Below are 13,146 nucleotides of genomic sequence, written 5' to 3'. Positions count from 1 at the left end.
ATGATGTGAGAGAATTCTGCAACATTTATCCTCAAATCTAATTTCTGCCCATATCACCCCTTCAAATATTTCACAAATATTACCGAGGACTTGCCACCCCCTGACGCTTCCAATTCTTTCCTCATTTGTGCAGCCATCCCTACTAAGATTAATATAAAATTACAAAATAAATGAGGTTTGTTTCAATAAATTGCACGTTAACTACATACATTTTGACCGGGAGACAAGTTCTTATCTCACCTCTGCTCCCATATGCCACAATTGGTCCAACAGTACCCAAAACAGAAATACTAACAGGGTAAACTCTCAAACGAGATTTATTAAAAACCAGCACACCAGAAAGCTTTCAGTGGCCCCAAATAGGATGTCATACAGATGTGAAGTAGGTTTTTAAAAAGGCTGGCTGCCATATGATTAAATACATTCTGCTTACTTGCAAACTGCCACTAGTCCCCCCCCCCCCCATTTCTTAAACAAGAGAAAAAGCACATATATAATTTCTTAACTTAAACAACATCTAAACACCCAAAAATTTAAATTTTCTGTTAGCATTCATTAACTCCAAAATACAACAAATATTGAATACCCTTCCTAAGAACCATTCGACTCTACGGAGTAAGTGAATATCTAATAGTATTCATTTTGATTCTAGAAATGACTGGTGGTAATTTCTTTGAAATTTAAAAATATGTCATTAAAGCACAGTTTCTACTCTCAATTACCAGCAAATATTTACTTTTCCCTTTCTCCTAAAAAGCTGAAAAACATAAAAATCATAGATGGTGCCAATAGCAAATCAAATCAATGCCTCCTTCTATATAGCAGGGCTCTGTATCCTCTTTTCAAAGTTTTCAACCCTACCAATTAAAAAGGAGCTTTAGAAAAGATATGCTGCCATTATTTGTGTCTAGATGACCTAGTGCTGAACTTTGTCCATGTACAATTGTAAGCAATGCAATGATTTCTTAAGGCAGGCCTTAAGGCTCCCATGACATCTCTGCTACCTCTGAATTCTAGAGAAAAACTGAAAGCTCATTCCTAAAGACATTTATTTACACTTCTCACAGAACACAGAGCCTTCAAAGACATAATGCCACTTCCTAGCCTGATTATTAAAGAAAAGAATAATCCTCCATCTCCCCGGTAATCCTCGCCAGTGAAGCAGCCATTTCTCATTCTCTGCCTAGCTGAACACAGCGCAGTGAGCCGCTGTCTGAAGTGACCTGCATCTTGGTTGACTCTCGTGCATCTTGAAATGAGTCTGGGAGCTGGAGCACAGCCACACAGAAGGGTCACCAAATTCACTCACCCTGGCTCATGTAGAACAAACAGGCCAACCCCCTAAACGCCATCAGTTGTACATTAGATACGGAAACTCTCCCGAGTTACTAAAGAACCACGATCTTCTAGTGGTGAAACAGAGGTAGCATTTTTACATAAGAGTACTATGATTTCATGGTCTGTTACTAATTTTCCCTTAAATCTGAGAGCACGCATGTGCTTCACTGTGGTCGCTCAGGCCACTGCAGTGACATGCTCATTGTGGAGAATTGAACAAATAGATTTTCTCTTATGCATATAAAACAGTGGGGTCATTCTATATGTACGGTTTTGCATCATTTTTCTAATTACATCATGAACATTTTCCCATATCATTTTATATTTATCCTAATATAATTGGGAATATCTGACAACTATTTCTGTACCTAAAATAAACACCATATTGCTGATTACTTTTTCAAATGAATTTTTGCCATAGAAAACCATGGTCGCAGCATGTGAATATTTTTAGAAGCTTGATACACAGGACCAATGGCTTTCAAGAAAAGTTATATCAATTTATAGTTCTCCAGCAGCACCAATTTGAGGGAGTAATCATTTTATTTAATATTTCCTTGATATACAAATAAAGTTGAACATGATCTTTTCATATAACTATCTGTACTTCACTTATTTTGTTTGAGTATTTTTCTTACTGACTTATGAGAACACTTTCTATTAAATATTAATGATTTTCATATTTTTTACCAATGTATCTTCTTAGTTTGTCATTCCTTTTAGATTTACTCTTGGTAGCTTCTGGAGTAGACATTTAAACCTTCTATGCATAAAAGCATTTTATGTATAAATATACATAGCACAAATATCAAAACTAATCTACACATGTTGATTTCTCTTCTTGTGATCTCTCCCCCCCCCCCCCCCCCCCCCGCTTTTTGGCCTAACAAGTCCTTTTCTGGCTTGTAAATATATTGATATGATTTCTTCTTACTTTTAAAGATTATTTCATTTTATAGACTTTTTAATTTAGCTAGGATTTATTTTGGTATGAGATAAGAATTCAATGTCCATTTTTCTCCAAACAGCTAGCTCCATTTATTAACAAATTTTGATATAATTATTTTTAGCACAAAATTTCACATCACATTTATAAAAATACTCAAAAGTCACCTATATAAAGATGAAATATATTTTGATAATCCAGGTACTCTTAGTTCTTAGCGAGTATGCAGGCCATCCTCACCTTATAAATAAGAAAACTAAGCTCTGGACAGACTGAGGGATTTGGGCCAAGGCTTCACATACTGAAGGGTGAACAGCAGAGAACGCCTCGGTCCCCTGGGGCTTCCCTAGGACACTCTACTTAGACAGCATTCTTCAATTATATATTGAAATCAATGTTCTCATTCAGTACTTAAAATTCAACAAACAAGCACTAATTAGGTCAATTCCATCCAGGAATCACCTTAATTGCCTTTCAAATTTTGGTTTGCACTAAAGCTTAGGATAGCATTAATGGATCATTAATACTACTTTTCAAAATTCTACTCTTTTTCAATTTTTCCTAAGACAACAGAAGGTGACTTTCAGCAACGGATATCACAACAGGGTTTAAGCACATAAGGCACACGTAATGACTAACGTGTGTCAATGTCCAAGACTGTTACTTTAAGACATACTGAAAAAATTCTGAACTTTCAGAGAGTTTAAAGAAGAAAATAAAAGCCATCCATAATCCTATTATCCAGAGAACAACACTATTTTAAGATTTTGTTTTATTTCCTTTCAGGCATTTTCTAGGAGGTCACATGCACATGTACCCAATGCACAGAAATTTATTTTGCAAGAAGTGGAATTATACCATCTCTCTTTTCACTTAAACTCTCTTTTCACTTAAACTGTGGAGGTCTTTCGAGTTAGTAGTATCACTGTACATCATAATTTTTAATGGCTGTATAATAGTCTACTGTGAAGCATAATTTATTTAATTCAACTGCCAGGCATTTAGAGTTCTCTGATGAACTTCTATAAAGACATCTTTTCTACGAGGTTACCTTTAATGTTTACACCGTGAGCTTGAACCTGTAATTCTCCATCAACATCAAGAATGAGACAGTATCAACGAACTCCTTTCCAAAACACGAAGAGAACTTCACAGGATCCAACTACCCCACACTCTGTTTTGTTTAAATAATCTGGATTTTACTTCCAAATTGTTCATTTCCCCCACATTACGTATCCCTTTCAAAATCCTATTGGAGCATTTGTATTACACACGACCCATGTTATCAGTAACTGAGACGTAAGTAAGTTTACGTGTTGGTGTTTGCGGCTCTCCCCTGTGTTTTTACATCCCCTTATCCTCTTTGTACTCATTATTCTTGTTCTCTTTTTGTTTAGATTTTTTTTTTTTAATATCTGAAAGGACACTTGAGTATCCAACTATTAGAAATTATTTTGGTTCTCCATTTTGGTGAATTACAGACTTGTAAATTCATTTCAAACGTGTGTAGACACAGCTAGTAAGTCACTGGATGCTTCCTACTGTTTAATGTTTTTACTCAGTCATAAATCCTGCTGCTGGTGAACACTAATGGGGCTACAGTGTGTCACAAAACACTTACTTCAGCAGTTCCAGCGTTTTGTGATCGAGAGTAAGTCGGGGGTTTCCAGTCAGGTCTAGTTCTTGCAATTTTGGAGGCAGGTTTTCTGGTAAAGTGACTTCGCTTAGCTCATTACAGCTCAGGTCCACGCACTGAAGGAACAAGTGGAAACAAGGAGAGAAGCTCAGGTGGTTCTATGCTGCTGCTCTCTGCAGGCCAATCAGTCTGACTACTCATCACGGCCAAACGTCTGCTACTCTGCCACTGAAGTTGAAAACAGATTTTGCTAAATGCAATTTAAATTTTTACTCTTTTAATAACACAGAAAATCCATGCTCTTTATTCTCCCCATCTTTATCCTTTTCAGTTAACCTCTCCATTTAAAAATTAAGCGTTAACTGAAAAACCCTAAGGATAGTTTTTTTTCTTACTGCTGACAAAATCTCCCCACCTGTTGTGGCCATGACGGTTGTAGTTACATCAAAATGGAGTTTAAATAAACAAAAAACATGCAAAGTGAGGGAAATGCAGGGAACAAACACTCAAAATGAGAAGTTACTTCAAAAGACACTAAATAAGAAATTGGTAAAAGACAGATGGGCAGGTGGGCCTGTCGACTATATGCAAGAGAAAAAGGCATGAGGCAAACATGGATCACGCCTTCCAGGCCCCAAGTTATCTGAGCTCTCCAGCAGCTCCTGCCTAATCACACTTAGGAAACAACCACGAAACGGGTCAGCAAATTGATTAGAACAGAAATTCTGTGTTATCAGCACACAGGCATAAATGCCTCCTTTCTCACAAAACCAATGTAAGGTTTAAATGAGGTGCTGAACATCTGCCTTGGGAGGTGGGAACCAGGGCAGAAGGCTCACTATACACAAGCAAGAACAAGAGTAACTAGCAATTTTTCTGGATAAGAGAACGTGGACCCCCAATCCGGCAGAACGGAGAGAATGGAAAACATTCAAGTATCTATCTTGAATTGGCACCTTGCTATACTTTTTTAAAATGCCTAAAAAAGCCTATTTAAAATCTTAGTACAGTTTGAAAGTAAATTGTATCTAAGGATTTCAGAATCTTAAAAGTGGCCAATATCATCTTTATTTGGAAAGATTCCTAAAGAACTTATTACGGATTGGGGAGGGCTAGAGACTGGGTAAAATAAAAACCTGTAATTTTGGAGAAATATATTCTTAACTGACTTCAAACAATACAATGTTTCACACAAATTGTTTCATACTCTTGCTCCCAAACAGTAGCAATGGTGTAAAATTATATTGCAATTTTAAAGATTACTTTTTATTATGAAAGCATTATAAACACACTACAAAAAGCTAGACAAACAGAAAAGCTTAGAAAATTTACCCTTAAATTTAGCACCCTAACACAACCAGTGTTAGCCTTCTATTTTTTCTAGTAGCCTTAGTAACATAAAAAACTTAAACAAATCATAAATGTAGGTACAATTTCATTACCTTTCACTTATTCCATGTCTTCACTCCCATCACCCTTAAAAGCCTTAACAATCTGAGTAGAAGTACAATAATTCATTTAACCTAAACATTCATAATAGGGAAATGGTCATCTTTTTGTTTTATTTTTTCAATTATAAATTATGGTTGCATAAAGATTCAACTGGACTTTAATAAAAAATGATCATATTGGTTAATAATGGGTTATTCTGTCAGTATAGTCAGCCTACATCAGCACAGATAGGACAATACATGGTACAAATACTATGTACTGGGCAGCGATGAGACATGAGCTCAGGGCCTGTCAGGCGTGGGTAACTTTGAACCTAAGTAGTTGACAGAAATAAATTCAGAGATCAGATCACACATTATGGGGAAAGATTAAAGACATTTCAGAACATAACTGAATTTTATCAAACTGGTTAGCAACACTTTTTAAATGTTTTAACTAAAGATTTAAACTTTCAGAGTTCTGCAAATATAAAACTGTTCATTCTTTAAATTACCAAATTGTAAAATGAGTCCAGTCGGGTATTTATTCATTAAGATAAAATGCTGGCGATGGTAAAGCAGACCTTGTTAGAGATGGTGCTGATGCACTAACCCTTCCTGGGCCCGTCTGGTCACCGAGGTTTTCATTCGCTGCAGCCAGTTCCTCCAACTGGTTCCGTTACCCTGTTCTAACCCGCGTCACGCTCCCCCCGGAGGACGTGGCTGCATCCTAACTCGGCTCTCACACTCCCTCCGCTCTGATCCACTCCCCATGTGCTGTCAGGGTGATTCCTGCTGTGGTTTATGTCATCCAACCACACTCCAGCTTCAGTCTTTCAGTTGCTCTCTATTGCCCTTCAATCTGCCACCGAACTCCTCAGTATGTCAAGAAAGGCACACCTCAACCATGTAAATGTATAAAAACTGCTGTCGTAAAAAATTATGCATGCTATTTAAAGCACCTTCAAATGTCTATAATAAGTTTCTTAACCTGATAAAGTTTCTACCAGAAAGTACCTGAGAAGTGAGGACTGGCTAAGTAGGACAGCTTCTGTTCCTTTTTAGGAGACCAGAATATGCTCCAAAGTCTATAACCACAGAGTTGTTTTATAAGCACAAAACTGATGATAACCAGAAATGCTAATATGCAAACGAAAAGCTGCATTTTATATATATAAAGAATTCGTACTTTTGCATCAACACACACACCCTCCAAAACATAAATAAAAAGTTGTTCGATGCCTTTCATTCTAGTGAACTGGTGTCATCCCATAAGCCTGCCCTGACTCAGGAGTGAGGAACTGCAGACTGTCTGTCTGCCACCAATTTGCTGTCTTCATTTACACAAATCACTTCATTTTTCACCACCTCACTTTCCTCACCTATCATATGGGAATACCTGTCCTGCCAATTTCATTAAGTGGAAATGAATGTTTGGGGACAGTAATGATGCTACATCTATACAGGGAACGTTACTAACTGGGTGCTGCGGTGGTGGATGCTATTTAATTAGGGGAGTTGGAAGGGAAGGGTGTAAAGTGGTACCATTACCGTGTTTCCCCGGAAATAAGACCTAGCTGGATAATCAGCTCTAGTGTGTCTTCTGGAGCAAAAATTAATATAAGACCCGGTTAATTTTTGCTCCAGCAGACAAACTAGAGCTGATTGTCCGGCTAGGTCTTACTTTCGGGGAAACATGGTAACTTTTTCAAACTGCTGTCATGCCTGACTCAGTCTTCGAGCCTAATAACCACCCTGGAAATAAGCAGGACAAGTGTAGTTAGACAGATGGGAGAGAGTTAGGTGGCTATGTGGCTAGCCACAGGTCGTGCAGCCAGTAAGGGACAGCCTAGAACACAATTTTCCCAACTCCCAGTCCAGTCTTTTTTGGTTTTCGGTTTTTTTCTTCTGACTCGACAGTGTGGTCCAGTGACTAGGAAGGATGACGCCAAGACAACTGAGAGTCTTCAGGCTGAGGAAATCCAACAAAGGTGCAAACATCCTGAATGAATGAAGTAGAGACAACAATTCTCTTTGCTGACCTGAAGGGTGGCGTTTATGGATCAAACCATATACCTTGATTTCTGGGAGCTGCATAACTTCCGGAAAGACCTCGATGCAGTTGGAGTGGGCGACCACAGTGTGCATGCGCCTGCAGTTCAGGACCGTGGTGGGGATGGCTTTCAGTTTGTTCCCACTGATATCGATTTCCTCCAGTTCCTCCAGTTTTGCCATTTTACTAAAAAAGAGAAAATCCAGGGGGAGGGGGTCATAAGGTAATTCAAGACAATTAAAAAGAATACACAATGAGAATCAAAGGGGAATTGACTATGATTTTAAAGATTCTTTAAAGATTCACTTATAATAGCCATTTTAATAAATAAGATGATCTTTCCACTATTGCTTTTGAGTATCTAAGTATTTTAACACCTCCTTTCCTACTACGAAACAAAAACTATTAACTTTAACGCTTCGAATTGGCAACACGAAGAAAAATGCATATCCTTTTCCTCTAAACTGTGTGTGAAGGCAACTATCACCTTGCTATACAGCTTAGTCTGAACGCCAATGAAAATCCTACTCCAAAGGCTCAAAAGTTAGCATCAATCCAGTATCAGTGCTTTAAAAGAGCTTAGTTTGAGAATATGATTTCTTTGTACGGGACTGAAAACTCAAGGGGATGCAGAGGAGAACAGGGTTAGAGCTCGTAAGAAGATAAGTTTTCTCCTAAAACCCTGCTCCCCAAGTCCCTCTGGCATCATCCACGGTGACAAGCTGGTGAGGAGCAGAGGGCACATGGAAAGACCACCTGTAGCACCTCTCGACTTCCTGGTGCCCAAAGTTAAACCGGGTCCCAGAAAAACTCCTCAGCTCCTCCTAGGCATCAACAAAGAAGGAACCCCTCTGACCTTACCTTAATAACATGTCCTAATGTAATCTAATACTTTTGCTAATGAATGTCATTTATTGTTCAGTCTTAATCTATAATTAATCTTAAGATTAATAATTACAGTAACAAAATCAAGAAAAATTCCTGAGTTACGGTTTCTTGTATTTTCTGTAAATTTGGAAGGAAAAACCCTCCACCTCGATAATCCTATAATACATGACACCCCGTCTGACACTTAGCATTTCCTCACTTTTTCTGCCACTGGTGATGCCAGACTCCAAGGAGCATAGGATTCCCAGTGAGCGTAACTCAAACTTGTAATCTGAAGCATTTAGCCTACAGTTATCAGTATCTTCTCTGCTTGCTGTGGTTTTACTTGTCATAGTAAACCTTCACAACATTTAGCAAGAAGCCCTTATGACTTTTCTTTCTGTCATCTCTCACATATAAAGGTTATATTATTTGCTTATCTTGAAAATAAATATATGCCTAACATACAGTAAGAACTAAGTCTTTGTCTTATGAAATCAGGTCTTCGAATCTCATAAACATCTAACACGGTATTAGGATATGCTACAAACAACACTGAAATAATCCATCTATGAGAGCCTGAATTTTAACACTATTATTTGAATATGTTACCATATTTTGAAAAAAGGTGTAGAGAAATCAATGGGTAATAGAGCATGAAAAATGACAGAAAGATAGAAATCAGGCCCAAGAAAGGAGAAACTAAAGACGTTTCTATCCTTCACCATGGGAATAAGGTCGCGGGGCATGTTCTCTAACTCAGAAACCACCTGTTGAGTCTACCCCAGGCCACCACGTGTGAGACAAGAGGCTAACGGGGATAAGTAAAGCCTAGTCCTGTCCTGTAGGGGAGCTACCGGGCCACACCACAATCCCCAGGGAACTAGAAATTATAGCAAGAGGGGTTTTAATGGGGTGCATGAAAAAATTCTCTGTACTTCGGGTCATTACAACTGGCATGGGACACTTGGGGACACCCAGAGAATTTGAGTCTGATGATCATTTCTCCTGCAAGCCTCAGACATTCACCATCTGAAATAGGACAAGGAACCCTTTCAGATGTTTTATCGGTATGTGACTACCATGTTTTCTTCCAAAAATATCATCTCCTCATCCCATAGTGAAGTAAAAGTACATAGAAGTTAAAACAAAAAAGTTGAATCGTTAACATCAAATGAAGAGGAAAAATAAACACACACTACAAAAAACAGAGTGATACTTTGAGTTGATGCGCATTTGGGCCTCCCTCCTTAGAAAGGTTTAAACAGCCTGGGAGTCTTGACAGCAGCAGAGGGAGGCTGTGTCAGTACTGCGCCCCGGCCCAGTGCTGAATTGCAGTTAGCAGGAGAACACCAGAGGGGTTAATGTTTGCTTCTTTGATGTGTGGGTGTGTGTTCCGAGTCCTAACTTGTGAGATGGATAAATGCCAATAACACGGAAGTGCGTAAATCTTCGTGGCAGGCTCAGTGTGTAGATTCATTCAAAGTGAGAGGCAGTGCCACTGCTCGCAAAAAGTAGAACTTAACATCAAAACATTATTAAAAATGGAATCTTCTGACAGCCATACATCATTTGTCATGTCACAGAGTTTCTATGTTGCACAGGCCACCACTGCTTTTTAGACCATAAGTACAAACATAAAAGCTGGCAGCTAATTAAGAACCTTCAGGTTTCTAGTTTATGTTCTAATTAACACACCACATTAATTTAAAAAAAAATAATTTGACTGGTTAAAAAGAGCAAAAGAAAAAACACATCTGCTAAATAACACACCTTATTTTAAAATCATAAGACTGTCCCAGTGATTGGGTCTTAGGCTACTTTCTTATTAGAAAAACCAACACATTTCTCTGTAGGGGAATGCCCATCACAGCTTATATAAAAGACAACAGTGAACAACAATCAGCTTTACGTTATGTGGGAAATGAACAGTTTAGCCTTCGCCTTTCCGCTTGTGAATCCGTTCTCAGAAATGCAATGAAAAACATCACTTTGTGATCTTTACCTTGCTGGGAAGCTTTGAAGCCGGTTATAGGCCATGTGAAGGATCTTTAGATGGGGGTGTCCTGTTAACAAGGGTACACACTTGTCTGTGAGGTTGTTGTTTGTCAAATACAACTCCTGTAAGATGCTGCTCGTCTCTTCAGAAAGTGTGGCTGGAGGAAGGGTTTCCAGTTTGTTCGCAGATGCGTTCAGGAATCTCAGGCTACAACGACAAAATGCGACAAAATCCCACTGAGAAGCCAGAGTTCTAGTCCAGAATCCTCAAAATACCCCGTTTTCTGATGGGTACCTAGCATATTAGAAACTGGGTGTAGAAATGGGAATTTAAAGATAGGACCTCGCTTTAGGAGGCAGATGGCTACCTGACCCCACCATCTATGACGAACACAATAGCTATCCACGTGTGTTGAATACAGAGAGAAATACATTTTTATGAAGGCAAAAAGCTGAAAGGAAGTGACTAATTTTATAGCTGATGGGGAGTGGAAGAGAGAGTGATCAAATAAATATTCTGTTTTAAGGATGAGAAAAACAATTTCTTATTTTTTTAAAAAGAGCTCTTATAGTAATAAAACAATTACACAGCAGATCACAGTACGACTAAATCACAGTGACTAAGTCCTTTTCAGTACGATGTGAAAACCACATTTTACTGCCACAGATTCACAACTGCAGGAGACAATCTGCACTGATAACGGAACACTATAAAGCAGGGAAAAGGAAGAGCGACGACCACGCAGCAGTAGGGTGAATCTCACAAATATAATGTAGAGTGAAACCAGCCAGACACGAGTGGATACAGTGCATGATTCCATAACTACGAGCTCAAAACCAGGCAAAACTCATCTTTGGTAGTAGAAGTAAGGGAAAGAGGCAGTCTCGCAGAGAGAAGGCTGCTAATTTTTCTAACACGATAACATTCTGGTTCTTGATCTGGGTGCTGGTTACATGAGTGCACTCACTTTGAGAAAATGCATCATGTGCTACCCTTAGGACTTGGCTCTGTATTTGTATTATACTTGAAAAATTTTACATTAAAACAAATAAACAAGATACATATATCTATACCGGGGGCGCCAAAAGAATGTATATAAGTGGACACTTTGGTCAACGTTGCCCAAGCAGTAGTTCGCTGTAATCAGAAATGTCTGGAGGCTGATGGGAACCACTTTGAGCATATCTTGTCATTGCAGAAGTCAAACGTGACTTGTATTCATCTTTTGTTATCGGTATATATTGAGTACTACAATTTTAATGGTTTTTTCCTTTCTTAAAATGTGCATACATTTTTTGGCACCCTCTGTGTGTGTGTGTGTGTGTGTGTGTGTGTGTGTGTATATATATATATATATATATATATATATATATATATATAACCAGTTATCCAAAAGCTAGAGTGAACAATGGCTAAAATATGAAGCCTGTTTTTTCACTTAAGATACTAAAATGATCAAAAACAGTGTAATCCTTCTCCTGCTACTGTGAGACACAGATACACGGAAACGCAAAGCTGGAGAGCCGAAGCCGAATCCTTGCTGTGCTCAGGCTCCAAAGCGTTCGGAAGGGCAGGGCAGGACAGAGCAGGTCGTGTGTGGCTCACGAGTCAGACAAACGACCCTCCCGCTTCACCGTGCATCTCCATTGTGTGTGCTCCATTGCGAAGCTGTGGTGACCAGAACGTGGAGAGTGTTCACCCGAAGGCTCACGGGCTACCGTGGGCAAAGGCAAAGCCACTGCGCCTCCCCACCTAGAAGGACCCTGTTAATGAACCACCATTCTCTCATTTCAAAATCACCGGGGTTTGAAACTTTCAGCATTCAATTCAGGACTATTCTGCCATGTGTTTGGAAAAAAGAACAAAGTCTTCCTTAAAAAGGCAGACTATGGAATACCAGGTACAGTTATTTTTAATCGTGGATAAAAAGAAGTCTTTGTATTTAGGAGTCATCACCGGGACTGTCATTCCAAGTTCTCAATCCACTAACTTAATACTCCCCAATCTTGCAACCCCCACAAGCTGACACACACAACCACCCAGCTCCACTACTTAGCTAAGGAAAAGCAACTTCCCCAAAATAGAACATTTTCCATTAAAGAAACACATATTCCGTTGACATTTAAAAAAAAAAAAAAAAAAAGGAAGTTAGAAAAGGGTTGTACAGACCATAAATAGTCATGGGAAATTATAGTCGTGTGTGCTGCAGAGAAGAAAATAAAGGTCATTCATGCAGTTTCTGAATTGGTTTTGAACTAGGAAGGAAACCAGTTTCAGCACCATAGTTCTTTGAAATACTGTTTCTTTAGGTCCCATTTATAACACCTGACTTAAATACCCTGTTAAGAATTTCTTCAGTGTAGAATTAGAAAAAGTTAAAATGTATTGCCCTAAAATATCACGGACTGGGGTTACTGGGAAACTATCTGACAAACTCATTAAAATACAATTCTCAAGGAAGTATGTAGTTATAGACACAGGAAAAGGAAAGAGAGGAATTAATTCATAAATGTTTGCATACTTTTAGGCCAGAACATTGTTTTCAAAGGAAAAAAAGCTTGACAAATGAATGCCCATTTATAAAGCTGCAGAAGAGATTTTAAAAACCTCTCACGACCTCTGGATGAAGGGAAGACAGTGATTTCCAAAAAGACTTATTCGCCCATCATGTTGAAATTTGCCTGTACTGAAGGCGCTATACACTCTTTATGGGAAATTAAGGAGGAAAAACAAATCCCACATCTTTTCCCTCTAGGAAATGAAAATAAGTTGAAACTACACTGCTGGTTCCAAAGGATTTCATTTGCACTGAATAAAGCCTGACTCCGTCATCTTGTTAGTCAATGGGCGGAGCAAACAACTGGACTAAAAAGATAT

At 38.6% G+C, this 13,146-nt stretch overlaps 1 protein-coding gene across 1 annotated transcript in view; it reads right to left on the bottom strand.

The window, feature by feature from the left end:
• The window catches only part of PHLPP1 (PH domain and leucine rich repeat protein phosphatase 1), a 177,707-nt gene that overhangs the window by 15,772 nt on the left and 148,789 nt on the right, over positions 1–13,146 (bottom strand). Inside the window, exons 11-13 of the mRNA XM_019729352.3 lie at positions 10,276–10,476; positions 7,427–7,589; positions 3,906–4,036 (exon numbers count right to left, since the gene is read on the bottom strand). Coding sequence (XP_019584911.3) covers positions 3,906–4,036; positions 7,427–7,589; positions 10,276–10,476 — 495 coding nt within the window. The remainder of the gene's footprint in view (positions 1–3,905; positions 4,037–7,426; positions 7,590–10,275; positions 10,477–13,146) is intronic.

The sequence above is a fragment of the Rhinolophus sinicus genome, chromosome 4 (assembly GCF_057876585.1).
Source record: "Rhinolophus sinicus isolate RSI-liver-muscle chromosome 4, RSI-T2T, whole genome shotgun sequence".
NCBI lineage: Eukaryota > Metazoa > Chordata > Mammalia > Chiroptera > Rhinolophidae > Rhinolophus > Rhinolophus sinicus.
Note: the sequence above shows the minus strand (reverse complement) of the source record. Positions and strands in the feature narration are given on the sequence as shown.